Source organism: Trichosurus vulpecula, chromosome 8 (assembly GCF_011100635.1).
Source record: "Trichosurus vulpecula isolate mTriVul1 chromosome 8, mTriVul1.pri, whole genome shotgun sequence".
Classification (NCBI taxonomy): Eukaryota; Metazoa; Chordata; class Mammalia; order Diprotodontia; family Phalangeridae; genus Trichosurus; species Trichosurus vulpecula.
This window is the reverse complement of record NC_050580.1, coordinates 80,263,917-80,285,120: the sequence shown is the minus strand read 5'-3', so window position 1 is coordinate 80,285,120 and position 21,204 is coordinate 80,263,917. Positions and strand designations below refer to the sequence as shown.

The 21,204-nt window shown below is 40.5% G+C and overlaps 1 protein-coding gene across 1 annotated transcript in view; it reads right to left on the bottom strand.

Annotated features, from left to right (window-relative positions):
• PDLIM1 (PDZ and LIM domain 1) overlaps nt 1–21,204 on the bottom strand; it is a 46,045-nt gene that overhangs the window by 9,437 nt on the left and 15,404 nt on the right. Inside the window, exon 4 of the mRNA XM_036736022.1 lies at nt 9,238–9,434. Coding sequence (XP_036591917.1) covers nt 9,238–9,434 — 197 coding nt within the window. The remainder of the gene's footprint in view (nt 1–9,237; nt 9,435–21,204) is intronic.

The window sequence follows — 21,204 nt, the reverse complement described above, 5'->3', positions numbered from 1 at the left end:
TTTTTTCCCCCCTTGGTCTGTGTTGTCTTTCACAACATGACTAATATGGAAATATATTTTGCATGACTGCACATGTATATCCTATATCAAATTGCTTATTGTTTCAGGAAAGGGGTGGAAAGGAAGAGAGGGAGAGAATTTGGAACTCAAAATGTTTAAAAATGAATGTTAAAAAGTGTTTTTACATGCAATTGTGGAAAATATTATTAAAATCCTACAAAAATGTTAAAATCCTAAAAAAAGAAAGAGTATTCATCCTGTTAGAGTATTTTATATTTGCCAGTCCTTTTCTAGGAAAGAAGGCCATCCAATTTTTACCACAGTTCTCTAGTCACAGAATCATCACAGAACCTCAGAATTGGAAGGGTTCTTGGTGGCCATCCAAGCATCTAACCACCACACAGAAAAGAATCCTATCTACAACCTATTTGGGAAAATGGTCCAGCCTTTGCTTATTAAGGGAGTACCTATTTTCTCCTGAAGCATCCCATTCCACTTTTGGAAAGCTCTGAGAAGTTTTTGGGAGTTGGTCGGTTTTTCCTTAAATCAAAACTACATTTGTCTCTTTGCAGCTCCCAACTCCATTCTTGCCTCCTCCCACTGGGACCATGAAAACAGGTCTCTTTTTCCATATACAAGCCCTTTAAATGAAGATAGCTAATCATGAGCTCCCTGAGTCTTGTCTTCTTCAGGATAAACATCCCTAGACCCCTCAACTGATTCTTTCATAGCATGTTCTTGAGGCTCTTTGCTACCCTGGTGCCCCTCTGAATTCTCTTGAGCTTTTCAATGTCCTTCCTAAAATGTGGTATCCAGAACTGGATACAATATCCATATGTGGTCTGACCAGAACGGAATACAGCAAGACTACTACTTCCATAGTCCTTTTATCATCCCTCTCTCAAAAGGAGTTTAAAACTGTATCCATTCATTTCTTTTTTTTTAAAGGGGGGGCTACTATATCATATTATTCCTCAATTTGTCATAGATGGATTGCCAGTTACATCATGTCAAGTTACATGGTGTCTGTTGGAAGCAAAAAAGTATGAATTTTTTAGCCATAATTACAGATCTTCAAACAAAAATAGAAAATTACTGATGTCTTCTCTTTGGTTACTGCTATTTACCAAACCTTAAATCATTTAGTCCAATCCTCTTCCTGATGCATCAATCTCATTTATAACCTCCAAGGGATATCTAGCTTTGACTTGAACACCTCATGGGACAGAGAATTCATTATGCCATGAGATTCCAAACATGTTTCCCAAAATTTTTACCCATTAGATCCACTGGTCCCAATGCTACCCTTTAGAAACAACACAATAAAATCTGTTCATCTTTTATGGGCTCTTCAAATATTTGAGGTTAATTGTGAGTCTTGTTGGCATATGTAGCTATGGGTTTGGGAGCAGGGAAGAGGTTGTGGGGGGTCTGGAACTCAGAATCAGTTACTGCTCAATGTGCTGAGAGTTTAAACTGAAGCCTTGAAAATGACACAAATATTTATCTATTTTTTAACCAAATTCCCAAATGAACACAGAGTCCCTATTCCTATTCTTAGAATAGGATGTTTGCTTTCTTTCCCCAGCTGTTGAATCTTAATCATTCCCTATAACATTAATCAGAGGGTTATTTATAAACTCTCCTTCCCCTCTTTCACTTTTAGTTATCTTAAACTACAGAACAGCATCTACAGTATTTCAAAGGATCGCAGATTTAGAGCTGAAACAGACCTCCAAGGCCATCTAGCCCAAATCCTTTATATGATAGAAGGGAAAACTGAAGCCCAGGAGGTTAAGTGATTTGCCCAAAGCTACATAGGCAGAAAGTAGTAAAGCCAGAATTTGAACCCAGGTCCTCTCATACCAAATCTTTCACCTTTCCCACTGACCTATAGGATGACCCATCTTGTTTTCAAGTTGTCTGACGCGACCATCCAGGAGTTGCTAAAACCGGTATTTAGAAATGCAAACTATAGTGTCATCAAACATTGTTTCCTGAAACAATATCATAAAAAACAATTGCCATCTTTGATGAAACAGACATTGAGAGAATCACAAAAGAACTTGGTGACAGACATATGTTTGCAATGAAGACATGGACACATAGTGCCACAATCAACTGATATCAAATCTAGGGAAAATGTATATCACCAGAAAACATGCATCAGAAAAATGTGCCCCCAAAAAAGCACAAAAGTCTTAGGTGTTTACACAACTTCTTGCATAGTGTCAGGAATAGTGGTGGGAGGGGGGAGAAAGAAAAAGCTACATTGAGATGGCCTCAGTAAACACATCATTCATTAATGAACTACATTGAAGGAGTTGGATGCATGAGTCAAGACAATTACAGTATCGGTCCAATTACAGGCTACATTTCTTCCCCACCTCCCCACGCCACCCACCAAAAAAAAATTTGGCTTATAGAAAAAGTGAAGACTGCCTATATTTACCACTATTTTTCAGTTTTTACTTAGGTATATATTTCTTTCCTTTCAATGAAACTCATTTTATGAGTGTAGCCACATTGGAGGTAACTGGACCAGTAGAAAATATCACACTTAACAGTTTCTTATCAGCCCCCAAACTGGGATTATCAGCTCTTAGAAAGGTCAAGCTTCAATAAAGGAATGTTACACCTATCTTTGTTCCTCTTAAAGGACAAAATGGACTGGCATAATAGTTCCTAAGTCACTGGGAGGGGGATGGCTTGCATTGGTATTCTCTTTATCAATATTTTCTGTCTCTCTCAAAGACAGTCTTAGAGTCCTGTTCTAACACAGATTACTTAAATATTTGAAGCATTTAAAGCATCTCTTCAGTGTTAGGGGCTTATATCTTCCCAGAAGCTTATCAGATGTGGAAAGCTACCCATAAGGTGAGCCACAGTAAGACCCCATCTTAGCCTAACTAATGAGAAAAGAAACCTGGAGTAAAAAGATCAAATCTTTTTTTAAAAAATGAAAAGATTATGTTCCCAACAGAACAACTATGACACAGAGATTATTTAGGGGGTTAGCTTGCAGTATTTGTGAGAGAATTAGTTATGTTCCCACAAAGAGAACAGCTAGGGCTAATGCTCAATCTGCTAATAGATATTACAAGAGTCAGCATCCAAATTTTAGGGAACTGCCCAAAAACATCCACTGAAATCCATGCATAAAGCCAAGAAAAAAGTGGAGAGAAGCTGGGTAAGATATGGTACCAATTGTTCATGTAATAACCACCATCATATCCTTCTCTCAAAAGGGGATTTTGGAGAGAGTCTAGACCAGAGTCAAGGATAAAGATGTCTGGGATAGGAAAGGGGAAACGACTTCCTTAAGGAAAAGAACTAGAAAAGAAATGTTTGGAAAATTCTTGGTGACTTGAATGAAAACCATATATATATATGGTATCTAATCTGCAGATAATACAAATCCAAGAGGGAAAACTGATGGAGGTTTTATGACATTGAAAATTATTTTAACAGTCCTTTGACACTTTCGAAAGGACAGTATAGAATGGTATGACTGGAATGAAAGGAAGAAAAGAGAAGGCAGGAGAGAAAAGGGGAGGAGTCCCTTTATCTTTTGTGCCTCCAAGTAACTATACTCTCGAAGATTATAAGTTATGGAGGGGCTGCCCATTTATATTGGTGGAGGGGGCCTCCACTGGAAATTCTTAACACTGATGAAATCAAAGATCTGGACAATTGATCCAGACAAAATCTGAGATACCTAAGGAAATAATTTTTGAAATGCAAAAGTGTATTATAACGGAACTATTATAAGGAAGTAGGATCTCATCCAGGCTAAGATGCGGAACAAAGAATTGTCAGCTATAGAGAGGCAGGTCAAAGAGAAGTATAGATTTGATGGAAGGTGGCTTCAGAACTGCTTTATTAACCACAGTACTGATCGATGGACAGATGCCAAGTTGGAGGGACTTCTCTAGTGGTAAGCAAAACAGTTCTGTGCACAGCGCTGTTCTATCCAAATCTTTTAGCACTGACATGGAGGAAGTCCTTGAACATACTCTATCTAATCCACAGATAACAAAAAAAGATAGGGAAAGCTAATAGAGGTTTTGTGATGCTGAAAATAATTTTGACAGGCTAGAATGACCAATCGAAACTAACAAGATGGACTTGAATAAAGATAATTGTGAAGTCCCACCATTTGGAAGTGGCAGAGCCAGGACCAGGACCAATTTGGGACCATTCAGTTTTCAAAATTTAATGATTCAATTAAACTATGTAGCAGTTCATATAAACCAGACCTGGGTGTTTAATTCATTGCAAACTCAATATGATATGTGAATTAGCTGCCAAAAAATCCAGTTCAATTTCAGGCTACACTAATAGAAATATGGTATCCAAACTGAATTATGTAACAGCCCTTTGAACTTGGACCTGGTCAAACCACATCTGCGAGTTTCTTCTATCCTGATAAACTGGAGCAAGTCCAATAGAAGACAACCAAGATACTAAAGGTCTTGATGCTGGGTTAAGACTAGAACTCAAGCTAGTTTTCTTTAAGGCTCTCAAAGACTGTCTTACGGAAGAAAGATTAGACTAGCTCTGGGGAGTTCCATCAAACAAGGTGATACAACATCTTTTTATCAAGTCTAATTACTGCACCATAAAAAAAGAGATGTGAAAAATCCTCAATGATGTGGACTTTTCAGAGGAGACAGGACCTGCCTGTGGCTAACCTGTTCACTTCCTCAAAGATCAGGAAGCTGAATATGGGACAGGGAACTGGGGGTTGGGGGTCAGGGAATAATTAGAGGAACTGGAAGGAAAGAGGCAAAATGGTGATATTATTTTCTGCTTGAATCAAAGGGAAGGAAATGGACATTTAGAAACCAAAACTATGGAGTCCTCTTAAGGCCTCCCTGAGGTCAGAGGAATGCATGAAGAATACTCAGGTTAAGGCTGCCTGAAGAAGGGAAATATCTGTTTTCTAACTAGGAGGCAGAGGACCTGGGTTCTAGTTCTGACTCTGGTCTTTACTGGCTATGTGACTCCAGACAAATCATCTAACTTCTTTTTTAAATGGATTTTTATTATTAATCTCTTCTGTTTTTTCACATCACTTTCCTTTCTCTTCTCTCTTCTGCCCAGAGTGATTTAACTTCTGATAAAGAATTAGGTATATGTATTAGAGGATAAGAAGAGCACAAAGCATGGGTGCTGTGATTCCTCAGGAATCTGCCTAATCACTGTCTTTGGAATATAGGCAGGGACAAGGCAGAGGTGGCGGTGCTTCTGTGGACATTCTGATTACATCAGGAGATGAATTTGTGTAGAAATGACTATGTGGTTTATAGGATCCTAAGTCTCGAGTTGGAAAGGACCTCAGAGGCCATCTTGTCCAGTCCTCCCCCGCCTCCTTTTTTTAACAGATGAGGTAACTGAGGCTCCAGTGAAATTAAATTTCTTGCCTAATATCACACAGGAAACAAGTGTCAATTGGGAAGTTGATTGTTGCCTAGTATCAGCATCACATACTCACTAAGAGTTCCCTGGCCTTCACTATATGTATGGGATCTACAGGAACACAGAAGAGCCCCAAATTTAGGCTCTATGTGGAACTGCTCATCACCGGACAAGCTAAAGCAGATTTATTTTTATTGGTTGGGCTCAAACATCAAGCTGGGAGAAGAAAGCTGAAGGCATTACTCCAAGAGAGCAAGCTCATCTACCCAAATGTGTTTATACTTCTACCCTCTCATGGAAGGATCCTCTTCAAAGGTGAGGGAGTATAAGTTCCCAAAAGACAAGGAAGGCAACGTCTCTCAAGAGTATTTATTCAACAAAGTGTCCTGCACAACATAATGTTGTTGTTCTGTTGTCTCCAACTCTTCGTGACTCCATTTGGGATTTTCTTGGCAAAGATACTGGAGGGATTTGTCATTTCCTTCTTCAGCTCATTTTACAGATGAGGAAACTGAGGAAAACAAGGTTAAGTGACTTGCCCAGGGTCACACAGCTACTAAGTGTCTGAGGCCAGATATATTAACTCAGGAAGATGAGTCTTTCTGACTCCAGGCCTGACACCATCCACTGCACTTCCTAGCTGCCCATCAACTATGATACTTGACATTTGTTGTGCAGGTTGGGATTTGGTGCTTTCTCCCTTCTCAAATTATCTTGTATTTATTGATTTGTACATTTGTTATCTCCCCTCAGTAGAATATAAGTTCCTCGAGGGCAAGGACTGTTTATTTTTGTATCCCCAGCATCTAGCAAAGTACCTTGTGGACAATAGGAACTTAACAATGCTTGACGACTTAAATCAGAAGCACTTTACACCTGTCATCTCATTTGACAACCCTTTGAGGCAGGTCAAGTATAAGAGCTGGCCCCATTTTCCAAATGAGGAAATGGAAAGTTGAAAAAATTAAATGACTTGATATAAGTCACACAGCTTGCAAGGAGAAGTGCCTGGACCCAAAACCAGACCCTCTGGTTCCTAGTGAGAAAAGGGGACTTCCTTCTCCCACTAACCTAACCTGAGGACATATTCCTTTACTATATTCATTCACTACTGCACAACTCCCTCCACAGAGACAGCTGGAGTGGGAGAAGGGAGAACAGTGTTTTTGGGGGGAACAAATGAGACGCTGGCTTTTTTGGGTGGTTCAAGTTGCATTTCTGTTTTCAGTGCTGGAAGCAGAGGAAAATGGGTAAGATGCCTCAGCTCAGTTTAGATCATCAAAGAGGCTTCTGCCCAGTGACTCAACACAGTGCTGACCTATGCAAGGCTCAAACCAGAGCCGTGGGGAGAGAACAGGCTCTGAAACCCCACACCTGTCTGCGAGTCCAATGTTCATTGTTGCCTAGCCTTCCTCATTCCACTGAACAATGCCTCCCATTTTCCAATGTCTGGGACTGGATTCACCACGGTGACTTCATACAGGACGGACAATGACATGCATTCACAAGCTTGGAACTGCACGTGACAAAGGGCAAACATCACCTGTGGAGCGACCCATGCATTATCTCAGAGACAAAGGATTCTGGGCTGACAGGAAAAAAGGAAGAATGGGCCAGGCTACAGACCTCTCACAGGTCCCCAAGGAGGTGACTAGAGCATGCTGAGAGTGATGCCACAGCTAGTGAAGCACAGGCCAGATTACCTTGTCAGAGCAGGGCTATTAGGAGAAAAATTGCCTCTCAGAAGCATCCAGGGTTTTCTTCACCAAGAGAACCAGAAGAGGGAGGAAAATGCATGGGCTAACTCCGTTCCCACGGAGAGGGAGAGCCGATGAGCTCTCCAGGAATCATCTATCCAAGATGGTTGGACATGGAGAAGGAGCCTCCTTCGCAGGGACGTTTACCAGGAGGGCTGGTATGAAAAGGACAACAGGATGCTGCAGGGAAGCTTGGGGAAGAGGGTTTGGAGATAGTTTCATATTTGTCATTTCAGAGGTAGAGAGGGGGAAAAGACACAGCATGAGAGAAGAAGAAGGGAGACATCAGTGAAAGGGAAAAAAATCCAAGTGATACTAAAACTACGTCAAGATCATTTATTTGTCCTAAGTCATCAGGTCTCTTTAGTAGGATCATTGATCTAAAATCTGCGAGGCACCTTAAAGGTCAACGGGTGGACCTCCCCCTCATTTTACGGATGAGGAAAATCAGGGCCACAAAGGTTTGATGGCTTGTCTAAGGTCACACAGGTAGTGTTGCCAGAAGCGGATCTCGGACCTAAGTCGCTCCAGAGTCCATGTTCTTTCTACCATACTACATGTGACACTTATTGAGTTATTAATCCCCAATCATAAGCATTTCAATATGGGACAGTATAAGGCAGGCCTATTTCCTTTTTCTCCTCCTCATACTAAACTAGAAAAGACTCAAGGCAAAGCCAACCAAGACCAAGATGCCTTACAGCATGGGCCATTTCAGTAACTTCCAATAAGATTTTTCTTTCAGGGCTTATGAAAAGAAGGGTCTAATATTTAGGTGACACTTTGTATATTAAATGCCTGAGCTCCAATAGTAACTTGAATCCCCAAAAGATACCCCATTCCCATCCTACTATGTGGAGCTCCATGCTTTGTCACCTGACCTTGTTTCCAGCAAGTGCTGACTTTCTATACCAGGAGTTCTTAACCTGAAGTTCACGAACTTGTTTTATTAATATTTTGATAATTGTGTTTTAATATAATTGGTTTCATTTGTAACTTGATGTATTTTATTTTGTGCATTTAAAACATCATTCTGAAAAGAGGTCCATAGGCTTCGCCAGACTGCGAAAACTCGAGAATATTCCCTTCAGCCACTATAAAAACCTCTACCCTATAAATTCTTACTGGTAGAGTTAAGAGTAAACACATAAATTAGCTCACTCTGCACGCCCCCTCCCAGATTGATAATAACTCACTTTATAGTGCAGTGGTATCTAACTCAAATACAAACGGCAGCTACCAAACCATACATAAGGATCCCTGTGGGCTGCATATTGACTTAGAAATCACAAATTAACATTATCTATGTTTTATTGCAATTTTATACATTTTGTTAAATACTTCCCAATTAGATATTAATCTAGTCCAAACCATATTCTTGAGTACTAACTGTTTAACACCTCTGGTATGGCAGATAAAGCTCTAGACTTGGAATTAATAAGACATGAATTCAAATCCTAACTCAGATGTTGTTGTGTGACTTTGGACAAGTCACTACTGACTCCCTGGCTCCCTATAAATCCCAACTAAAATTTCACCTTCTACAGGAAGTCTTCCTCTCTTAATTCCAGTGCCTTTTTTATTTAGCCTATATGTGACTTGTTTTCTATGTATTTGTTTGTATGTTATCTCTCTCATTAGAGTATAAGATCCTTGAGGGAAGAGATTGTCTTTTGCCTCTTTTTGTAATCCCTAGTACTTAACATACTACCTGGTATATAGCAGGTGCTTAATAAATGCTTATTGATTGACTGGGTCTCAGTTACATAAGATATAAAGTTGGACTAAATGACCTCTAAGGTCTATTCTAGCTCTCAATTAAGGACCCTCGGATCTCTATCATTATCTCAGACAACATGGTGATATTAAGACTAGACCAGTTTGAAACACACGAGAAGCCTGACAGAATCCTGGAGGGAAAAACCCAATAGGTCTTTGAGAATATGGAATAACTCTGCAGACCCAATCCTAGAATAAAGTATCACTCTAGTCTGGCCCTGTCTCAGGGAGTTCTGCAGCCAACAGATGGAAACAGAGGAGAGAATATGAACATACTCACATTCCATTGTTTTGCTCTACACTGGCTGCTGTCTTCGACTCCAAGGCATTATTGAAGTTAGAGATGTTTTCTGAAGAGTAGAGCTTGGCTGGGTTGTTATATTGGGCAGTGATGATGCGAGGGGAAGCACTGGATAATGGGCTGGCCGAGAAGGGCATGGCGCTTCGGTTGTGGGCGCTTCCTATGTGCAAGACTTCCTGGACACAGGGGAACAGAGGACAAGTCAGTTACGGAAACATAAAGATGTGGGAAGACCAGAGGTGGTCATGTGGTAGGTTCACAATTACATATAAACAAGGTCCCAGGAGTTCTTAGAGTTAAATAAAATATCTCCACATATGATCACTCTGTACTTTTCTAGGGACTTGGACACTTGTGAAAATTCTCTTTTCATGTCTCCCCTTGGTGTTCAAGTGACCCTGGCTTCTTGAAGACTATGAAAGGCTGAGTAAAAGCTCTGGTGGCTTCTTCAAAGCTGAGAATGCTTTAAGTCTGGGTCCAGAGACATATGCAGACTGTGGCTGTTGTCTGAGAACCAGTCTAGCTGAGTACCAACAGGTGGGCCACTTACTAGGTAACCCTGGTGACCCATGAAACAGAGAGAAACACAATTGAGGAAGGCTGGGAAAAATAAATGAACATAAAGAAATAGAGTAAAAATGATTAGGGAATGAACGTGTGATTTCATTGGCATAGGAAACTCCCAGATGCAAAGCTTCCTTCACCAATGTACAAATAGCACTTCTCTGCAATGTATGGTCTCATAGAGTTATTTAGGTCATTGAGAGGTTAAGTGACTTGTCCAAGGTCACAGAACCAATATATATCAGAGATGGGGTTTGAACTCAGGTCTTTCTGGCTCCAAGGCCATCTCTCTACCTTACCAGGTCACCTCCCAAACTAAAAAAGAAACAAAGGTCATTTGCTGTAATCTCTACCTTTTCCCCGATTCAATACTACAATATCCCTCTACATCATCCCCAATTCTTCTCCTCATTTTCTCTGCTCTATGAAGAAGGGACGGCCCTTTTCTTTGACAAGGTCAACTTTAATGTCCACTAATGACCAAGGTCAACCAACCAATGAGCATTTACTAAACACTTACTGCTATGTGCCAGACATGGTACAACAGAAAGACTCCTGTATTTGGAATCACGGAGCCTGGATTGGCATCCTTGACTCTGCAACTTAGCACATGTGTGACCTTAGGCAAATCACTTAACCTCTCTGTAAAATGAGCCAGAGAAGGAAATGGCAAACCACCCCAGTATCTTTGCCAAGAAAACCCCAAAAAAGGTCACAAAGAGTCTGATATGATTGAGAATGACAAACAACTCCTACTGGTCTGCTTGCCACCCCTGAAAGAGAGGCAATGGACAAAACATGCAGAATGTGACACATTTTTTGAATGTGACCAAAATGAAAATTTGATTTGTTTGAGTATGTATATTTGTTGCAAAGGTTTTATTGATCTTTTTTCCCAGTAGAGGAAGGAGAGAAAATAAATATTTGTTCATTGAAAACACAAAATTTAATGTTAAAAAGAAGACTAGAAAGATACAAAGGGGCCAGGATGTGAAGAACTTTAAATCCCAAACAGAGGAGTTTGTATTCGATCTTAAGAGGTAATAGGAAGCCACTGGAGTTTGTGAGTAGAAGGAAGGAAGGAGAAAACTCCTAGAGAACATTTAGAGAAAACAAGGCTGAGAATGGCTGCAGACCTCACCCAGGAGATCCTGGAGAGCTTGGAAGGGAAAGCAGCACTACCTGGGCAGAGAGAACTTATCTTTCTGAAGGGATGAGGAGAATGTTCCCAGAACTCAAAAGCCTAAAAAATAAAAATTGTCCCATAGCTGCAAAGTATCATAGAGCCTAAAGAAGATGAAAGACACAGGAAACAGGCAAGTGTCTTTGAAGGTTAACAAAGAGCAGGTCTAACTGTAAAGTAAAATCAATAGGTGAATTAGGCCAGATACAGTGAGAACACCAATGTAAAAATCCAATTTTATAAATAGTTACAGACTGCCAAGATATAAACAAGGGGTGGTGGAGGGGGAGGGAGATTAAACAAAAATGCTGCTAAATCTGGAAGTTCAAGGTTTTAATTAATAATCATTTTTTTTCCTTTGGTTAGACCTGTGATTTCATTAGTATAGGAGAACTCCCAGTGTGGAATTCCCTCTGCCAAAGCAGATCAGGAGCTCGTCCTACTTGAGGCCTCAGAGAGTTGTCTGAGGGTCCTGAGAGATTAAGTCTTGCTGGGATCAGTGTCAGAGTGTGAACTTGAACCCAAGTCTTCTTGACCTAAAGACACTCTCCCTATCTACACTGCTTCTCTTAATCAAAATAAATAATGGCAAATAATTTGAAATTGTTGTACTAAAATATTTTGTTTAAAATATTGGGAAACTAGTTACAATAAATAAGATTACTTTTGAATATGGAATGAAGGAAAATCAAAAGTTTACAATCCAAGCCAAGGAAGAAAAAACAAAAAATTGCCTGATTTGATAAGAAGCTTACAAGCCAACAGCAGAGAAGACAACTATTAATTCCCTAACACTTAAAACTTTATATGTAAATGGACTGAACTTCACTAACAGAAGTCAATGACTAGATTTAAAAACAAAATCCAACAATCTGTTGTCTCCAAGAGATGCGCATAAAACCAAAAGATATGTGACTAAAAAATTAAGGACTAGTAAAGTCTAACTTGTCTCTGAGATGGCCATCGTAGAAATCAGCCAAAGCAGATCTTACCAAAAAAAAATGAAGCAAGAGCACTTGATAATTGGAAAAGATACATCAAACAGTGAATCCTAACAACATTGAACATATATGTTCTAGAAAGAGCTGTGGAAACCTAAAAGAAAAAGTTAAAGAAAGGCAAGAATGGGCAGAGAGAAATATAATTGAAATCAAAGACCTCACTTATCAGAATACCTCAGATCAAGCAGCCAAATTGTTCATTTTAAAATTACAGTTCTTCCAACCCTGCAGTATTATGATCTTGTTAAATAAAACACTGTCCGTGCCTTGATAAAACAAAAATAAATTGTAGTGTTAAACATTATGATGAATAAAATTCACATACAGCGATAAAATAACAGTAGGCCAAGTGGATACATGATTTGCAAGGATACATGGATTACTCACAAAAAAATGAACTCTCAACCCCTGCCCTGATACTCAGGGACTTTAGTGTATAGAATGATCTCCTCTTGGCTACCCTACTCTGGCCTCCCAGTTCATCAACCTTAGCTCCCATGATCCTACATCTCCACTCCACTTCAGCTACACATAGAGAGATGGTCACATTTGAGATCTCACCGTCACCCATGACTGGGCTCCTTCCACAGTCCTAAAATCTGGAATCTCTCTATGAGCCTTCCGTCTCTTCTTCTGCCTCACTACCCTTAAATTTCTTGATCTTCACTGTGGTCACCTGCCTCCCCCATTTTTCTCTATTCTCCCAGTCTAGCAAACCTGCCCTTCGCCACATTCTCCTCCCTTCATAGTTTTGATCCTAGAGTGGAACAGAAGAGTCTTCCTGACTGCAGTCCTGGCACTCTATTCACCAAGCTGCCCAAGGTTATCAACTCCTAAATCCAACGGCTTTTGCTCAGGCTCCATTCTACTTGACTTCCCTACTATTGTTGATGGTGTCAATTACCCTCCCCTAATAAATACCCTTTTCTCCCTTGGCTTCCATGATACTCTTGAATTTTGGTTCTTTTCCTCTGCATCTCATCAGTCCTTTTTGGTTTCTTTGCTGGTTCATTGTCCATTTCTCAACCTCTAAGCAAAGGAGTCCCAACAAGGTTCTCTCTTGGGGCCCCTTTTCTCCTTTCCCTTGGTGATCTCATCACTCCCATGGGTTCAATGATCTCTGACTTCCATATCTATATGTCATGTCCTAATCTTTCTCTTGAACTCTGGTCCTGCTCTGCCAGCTTTCTCCTGGATGTCTCTACCTGGATGGCCAATCAATATCTCAAATTCAACATGCCTCAAATGAATCTTTTGCCCTATTTTTTTTGAGGGCACCCTCAATTTTCTAGTCATCAAAGTTTATGACTTTGACCCTCCTTTTCTCCCGTAATATCTACAGCATCTTTCTAATTCATCCCCTTTTTTCTTATCTATACTGTAGCTATGTGAGTTCAGGCCTTATCATCCCTCACCTTCTCATTGGTCTCTCAGCTTCCAATCTATAAGCCAACCTCCACACAACTGCCAAGGTAATACTCCTAAAATACAGGTCTGATCATGTTGCCATTCTGCTCAAATATCCTCAGTGGCTCCCTACCGTCTCTGAGAAAGACTACAGACTGACCAGCCTGGCATTTAAGGCCTTCCACAATCAGGTTACCAACTTACTTATGTCCACGTCATTGAACAGGCTGTCTCCAATACCTGTAATGACTCCCTCCTCTTCTCTGCCTCTTAGAATCTCAAGCTTCCTTCTAGGAGCCTCAGGAGGCATCCCAGTCCTCTCTCCCTCCTTAAATGACCTTATACTTATTTATCTGTGTCCATGTTACATCCCGCAGTAGAATGGAAGCTACTTGAAGGTAGGGTCCATTTGATTTTTGTCTTTGTACCCTCAGCTCCTAGCACACTGCTAGCCACACAAGCAGATGTTTAACAAATGTTTGTCAAATTGAAGGCCAGCTAGATAGTGCAGTGGATAGAGCATTGGCCCTAGAATCAGGGGGACCTGAGTTCAGATATGACTTCAGACACTTACTAGCTATGTGACCTTGGGCAAGTCACTTAATCCTGATTGCCCACCTCCAATAAAAAATAAATGTCGGTCAAATTGACTTAAACCATAGAATTTCCTCCCAAAATGTACCTGGCCCTGATGTATTCACTACAAGTTTTTCCAAACTTTTAAAGAAACAGTCATCTCAATTCCACATAAGCTATTTTTCCAAAACATAGAAAAGCATGATAGGTTACCTAGCTCATTTCATGAGAAAAATTTGATTTTCATCACCAAATCTGAAAATGTCAACACCACAGAAGTAGAGCTCAATCTCACTTATGAACATCAATGGAAAAACAAACCCTAAATAAAATATGAGTAAATATGATAAGGCACTGCATAAAAGGGTTTTCCATTATGATCACATGGGGTTTATTTTATTTTCAGAATACAGAGCTACTAAAAGAAAACTATAAACATAATTTATCATATCAAAACATACTTTTTTCACTTTATTTTTCTTGCTTTTTTGTAACATGTCTAATGTGGGAAAAAAAAACATAATTCATTGTATTAATAGGAAAAATTTAAAAACCTCAAAATATTAATGGTGATAGTGACCCCTAAACTGAAGGTATTTGTTCACTTTCGCTGTCTGATTAATCTTCTATTTCTACCAGTCAATCAATGAATCAATAAGCTTGGAATGGGGAAGGAGAATAGACCTGTGACTTCATTGGTATCAGGAATTCCCAATGAAAAAATTCCCTCTACCAATGCCAATCAATACCTGCTACACAACTTAGTCTTGCTTGGGGCAGTGAGAAATTCAGTGCCTTATTTGGGATCATAACCAAAAGAAGGACCTCAACCCAGGTCTTCCTGATCCAGAGGTCAGCTCATTCTCCTATCCAGTATGTCCTGTGGCCATTTAGTAAGCTTCTATCATATGCCAAACACTGAGATAATGAAAATACAAAGCCAAAAATAAAAGTCCCTCCCTCCACTAGCTTACATTCTATGAGTAAATACCCAAGGGAATTTGCACATGTACATGGAGAGAAGGGAGACTGGCAGGAATTATAGATTCTCAATTTAACACAAACTCACTGAGCATCAAGAAGAGGGCCAATCAGAGAAGACGTTATACAGAAAATTTGAGTCGGATTAAAAAGGATGTCAAGGTTGAGCTTCTACAAGGGACAAGGAAATGAACATTCTAGATGCAGAAAACAGCATGAATAAAGACACAGAGATTGGAAAGCAAGGGAGTATTAAAAGGAGAGAAGGTAGTCCCATTTGTCTATGATATAGGATAGAGTAAAAACAGGGAAATAGGAGGTCAGGTTGGAAAGGTAGGTGGTACCAGTTAGTGAAGGGCCTTTGGACAGGCAAAGAGTCTGAATATTAGGGAACCACTGAAAGGTTTTGAAAATTGATATGAGCCCCACTCCAGGGACTTACTCTGGGCAACCAATTTAATTTCACTGGGCTACAATTTCTTCTTCTGCAAATGAGAGGGTTGGACTAGGGGACCTGATTCTATGACCAAATACCTAACATAGGACCCGGCATTTAGTAGGCCACTGTTGGTTAACTGATTAGAACTAAGCATAAAGGAGATAAGTCCAGCAGATGCGTGAAGGACAGACTGAAATTGGGAGAGATTAGAGATGGGAAGACCAGTTAAGAGGCTTCATTAAAGTCATGGCAGTGAGGACAGAAAGGAGACAAATTTGAGATAGTGGTGAGATAATCCCAGACTTTCCCCATCATATCTCCTAAGACAGCTCTCATGCTTCCCTTTGTCGTTCTTCACAGTGTTATCTCATTAACAATAACTAACTAGTTAATAATAATAAAAAAGTTGTTTGGGGGGCAATGACTATAGTTTAAAGGGAAACTCATCATAGAATCTAAGTTTCTTGAGAGCAGGGCCTGTCTCTCTTTTGTACTTGTATGCCCAGTACCTAGCCTGGTGTCTGCTTGGCACACAGTCATTGCTTAAATAAATGATTGTCAATTGATTGAATCTCAAAAAAGGCACTGTGTGCCCAGGGTACAAATCGTCTATGTGTAGGGAACTACAAATACAGTGTTTCCCAAGAAGTTATTTGCAGAATTGTGAATTGTAAGAGCTGGAAGGACCTCAGAGACCATTCAGGGCCACCCTGTCTTTCTCCGGGAACTTGACACAGTTTCACACAATAATCAGGCTTTTACGCTCATCTCTAGTTTCATTTCCCTTTTGTTTCTCCCCCCAGGGCCCTAGCAAAATCCTTCTACTGGGTACTAAGCTTCAAGGAAGTACTTCGGGCTGTTTGAATGAAATATATTGGGTTGAAATAAAACAGCATCATCCACTAGTACATTCCATGGGGATTTAGGATGCCAGGAGGAGAGTAAGATGAAAGTGCCAGGAATCTATTCAGAAGGAGATATGATAAATTAGCCAGGGGGAGATATGCTAAAAAAAAGGGTTTGATAACAAAGGAAAGAAGCAACTTCAGAATACCCAAGGAAGCCCTGTGTCATACAGTGGAAAGAATGCTAGATTTGAAAGCAGATGACCTCTAATCAAACCCTGGCCTTCCCACATATGTCTGTGTAACCTTGGATCTCCTCGGCTGTAAGATGAAGAGCTGGGCTGATATGCCCTTTAAGGTTCCAAATCCTATGAGATTCCTATTTCTCCAGCAAAAATGGTGGTTCTATAATGCTAAGACCTGGATATTTATTAAGAATGTCAAGAGGGAATTAGATGTAAGTTTTAGGGGTAGATGTTACAGGGAGAAATATGGGATGATGAAATCATAGGGACCAAGAAATTCAGCATAACATTTATTGAGAGCTACTATGTGCCAGGCACTGTGCTAGACTTTGAGGATATAAAGAATGCCCTTCACTTCTGCTGGCAGGACATAAAACGTACACGGGTAAATAAATGTAAGGTAGCTTAAGGAGAGAGGAAGCACTAACTGCTAGGGGTGGTTGGGTGTAGTGGAATGAAGGAGTGGATGAAGGAAAAAGCATTTCTTATGCTATCTCAGGCACTGAGGATACAAGTACAAAAGAAAGAGCATCCCTCCCTTCAGGGAGCTTACATTCTAATAGGAAGAGAAAAAAATTTAAAATATACATAAAAATAAATAAAATATATAATAAACATATAAAATATATAAATGATATATGTGAAATTGGTGGCTAGGCAAGGGAGTTTTGGTCTAAGAAGTCACAGGTAAGGTGAGAGGAGCCACAGGGCAATATTGGCATGCCCTTTCCAGAAGCAACGGTGGTGTCGATTCCAATACCATTCCCAAAGCAAGAGGCGAAGGGGAAAGGGGGCTAATGCTTCGGCATGGCGGGAAGATGGTTGTGAAGCGTAGTATGGTAGGGAGAGCTAGACTAAGTCTTCTCTCACCCACCAGGCCAACACAGCCAACGTAGGCTGGGAGCAGGAAGTCTGGCTGTACAGTAGTGGCAGCAGGGCAGAAAGTGCTGCTTGAGCTAAACCTTGAGGGAACCAAGGATCTGGGACCCAGGAGTGAGGAAGGACTGTAATCAAGTCATGTGGAAGCAGCTAAGGTGGCTCAGAGGATAGAGCACTGGACCTGGAATCAAGAAGACCAGAGTTCCAATTCTGCCTCAGATGGTCACAAGCTCTACGTCTCTGGGCAAGTCATTTAACTGGTCTACCTCAATTCTCTTATGTGTAAAATGGGAGCATAATAGCACCTACCTTATGGGGATGTTATGGTGATAAAATGAGAAAAAGTTTTCAAAGCACTTTGTATTCCTTAAGGTGCTATATAAATGCTAGCCATCATTATCATCATCATCATCATCATCATCATCATCATCATCGCCATCATTGTTGTTGTTATTTACAACCTATATAATGGCATGGCTATGGGAGATGGAACATTGAGTTCAGGAAGTAGCCAGTAGACCAGTTTGGCTGGAACACAGGACCAAATCATCATAGATTTAGAGCTAAAAAGAATCTTATAGGTAGAATCCAACCCCCTCCCTTTACAGATGAGGAAACTGAGGTCCACAGAGATTATTAACTGACTTGCCCAAGGTCATAGGTAGTAAGTGGCAAAATCAGGATTCAAACCCAGGTCTTCTGACTGTAAAGCCAGCATTCTTTCCATTATACCACATTGTCCATGATGGACTGCAGGAAGAGAGCAACATTATTGAAGTCTAGAAGGTACCCTGAAATCCTTGTACTCTCTTGTTCCATAATCTGAGACCTTAAGGAAGGGGCTGGAGATTACTGGAGTCCTATTCTTCCAGCCAAGTCCTACTCAGATGTTCACTGAAGGATGGAAGCAGCTCTGGTTCATCCACAGCTATTAAAACATGGTGCCTGGAATAAAGTGGATGCTTAACAAATGCTACTTATTAAATGATTAGCAGGTTCCACCCAGCTGCAAAGTGTCAGTGGTGGGCTGCCACCGTTGTCCAAGGACCACCCTGTTGTTGTTGTTTGGTTGTTTCAATGTTTTGTGACTCCATTTGGGGTTTCCTTGGCAAAAATTTGAGTGGTTTGCCATTTCCTCTTCCAGCTTATTTTACAGATGAGAAAACTGAGGCAAACAGAGTAAAATGACTTGCCTAGGGTCACACTGCTAGTAAATGTCTGAGGCTAGATTTGAACTCAGGAAGATGAGTCTTCTTGACTTCAGGCCCGATGCTCTGTGCACTATGGCACCACCTAGCCATCCTGGAGTCAGGAGACCTGGGTTCAAATCCCAGTTCTATCACTTACTATCTCTGTGACCCAAAAGGAAAGTCACTTCTCTCTAGGCCTAGTTTCTTCATCTAAACAATGAAGTTAGATTAGCAGATGTCTAAGATCTTCTCTAGCTGTAAATTCTATGATTATAACTACTAATAATCTTTCATCTTTAAATATCTTGTATCGAGAGTGAGATAAAGTTTGTAAAGTGCTCTGTATACCTTAAAGTGCCTTATTAGCTATCACTTTTATATTAGCTATTATTATTTATATTTATATATTTTTAATTTATAAAAATTTATATTTTCATTGCAATGGAGATTACATTTTTTTATAGAAAGAAGCTAATTAAGCACCTCGACTACATTCTATGTGCTCCAAGAAAGCGTCTCAAATTCAAAACATGTGTTTGTCATAAAGTTATCACACCGGCCTATTTTTAGTATCTAAATTAGTTTTCTCTTTATAAAGACTTGCATAAAGGGCTCGTAATATTATTTGGGGCATTAGGGGGAGGAATTGCAGCCAGCCATACTCCAAGAGTTTGAGACTCCTGTTTTAAATCACCAATCCAGTCACACCTGGATTATGATTACCTGCTGGCTAAACTACCTTATAGGCACCACTGTCCACCTAGTGGCAGCTAGCAGAATTGCAAGCATAGCGCCTAGAAAGAAATGACCAGCCGTGCTAATCCTTCACTTATCCTTTACTGGGCACCTAGATAAACAATAAGCATTGTAAGGCACCACTATGCTTTCTGAACCTACTCCATAAATCTGCCTTCCTTCAGTCACTAAATAGCCTCATCACAAATCAAACTAGATAGGGACGACCCAAAGATGTCATCAAATGAGTGCAGAGTCAAACAGCTGCTAATTCTGCCCCCCCCCCAAACTTTCTAGAAATGGCCAATATTTGGATCAGAGAAGGGATGGTACTAAGATGAGGTCAGTGTTGCCATCAACACTGCTGTAGGACTGTATAAGCTGACCCATCCTTTGAGAGGTTCATGGGGGGCGGGGGGGGGGCAAGGAAAGGGAGGCAAGTTTGTGAAAACTGGACAGCATCTCAGCTCTGTTGGCCTCACTCTTTAGTGTCTACCCGCCCCCAGTTTGTTTGGCTTGCTCTTAGCCAGGAGCTCCCAGGGCCTGTTTACATGTGGGTGTCTGCAGTTAGGTACTATGCTGTTCTGAGACCCAAACACCACATCAAAGGAAGATCTGAACGATAACGATGGGTCCCACAGTGCTAGTCTTGAGGTAGGTGGTGTGGTATCTTCTGCTCTGAAATGGGGATCAGATCCCTTGACCCTAAAGAAAAGGGCTCCTTTTTAACATACCTAAAACTGGATTTCACTTTGATTACTATATAAGCAGCAAGAAAAGGAGTAAGTTTGCAGCCTACACGTTTTGGAGGCATGGGATCTTTCCTATTTAAACAAATGCAAAAGACCTCTCTTTGGGAAAAAAAAAATCTTGGCAATGTTTAGTTTAGTCTGAGTTCCTAAAAAAGTAATAAAGCTCCCTTTCTTTAATCTAGGATTTAGACCTTTCATTATTCAGACTGGTAGTAAGCTCCTTAAGGGCAGAAATTGTCTTTACTTTTCTTTAGATCACCCCATGCTTAGCATATTGTCTGACACATAGTAAGCACTTAATAAATGCTTGTTTATTGATTGAAGTACTGCGGCGTTGTGGGTTAGGTGATTGATAAGAGCATTTGCACCCATTTCCAGCAGCATAAGAGGCAGGGAGGGGCCCCTTTGCCTTCTTATTCCTTAGCCCAGCATTTGCAAAACTGCAGTCAGGTGAGTGGAGAGTTTTACTTATTTCATGCACTGAACCACAATGCCGCCATCCCCTCCACAGCAAGCCTCCTTTTCCTCTAATTTTGCCTTCCCTCTCCTTTTCATTTTGACCCTCAGCAGCACAGCAGGATACGTGGGACTGAAGGATAGCTCTCATTTGTCCTGGAGCCAACATTTCCCCCCATAGGAACGCACTCATGATCAGAATAGAAGTCAGTGGGATATAAAGGTCGACGTATCAAATTTCACGTTGTGAAATTAGTCCAGTATGGCGGGAATGTGTCTGTTTCACATATAAAAGGAGTATCTGTCTACTGATGTGTGCATTGCCCTTCCCAGAATTCAGGCACATCCCAGGGCTAACTTTTGCATCAGGGATGATGTCATTGTTTGGGCTTTCTATTTATCAGTCTCCAAGGAAACCCAACAATGACAAGGAAATTAAAATGACTCTCATTTCAGATAAGCTGGGGTGTTGGTTAGAAATACATAAAGTAACAGGTCCCTATCCAGGGTATTTTATTGTGTATAGACTCTGATCTCATTCAAACTTTCTTTTCTGTAATAGTTAGAAGGGGATTCTGTAAAGTTAAGGACTATGGGAAGTGTATCATAAGTGAGTACTTGAACTAAAAAAAGTTAGTTAGAAAGTAACGTATGGAATATCTTTGTCTGTTCTGGATACTCACGGGTTCATAG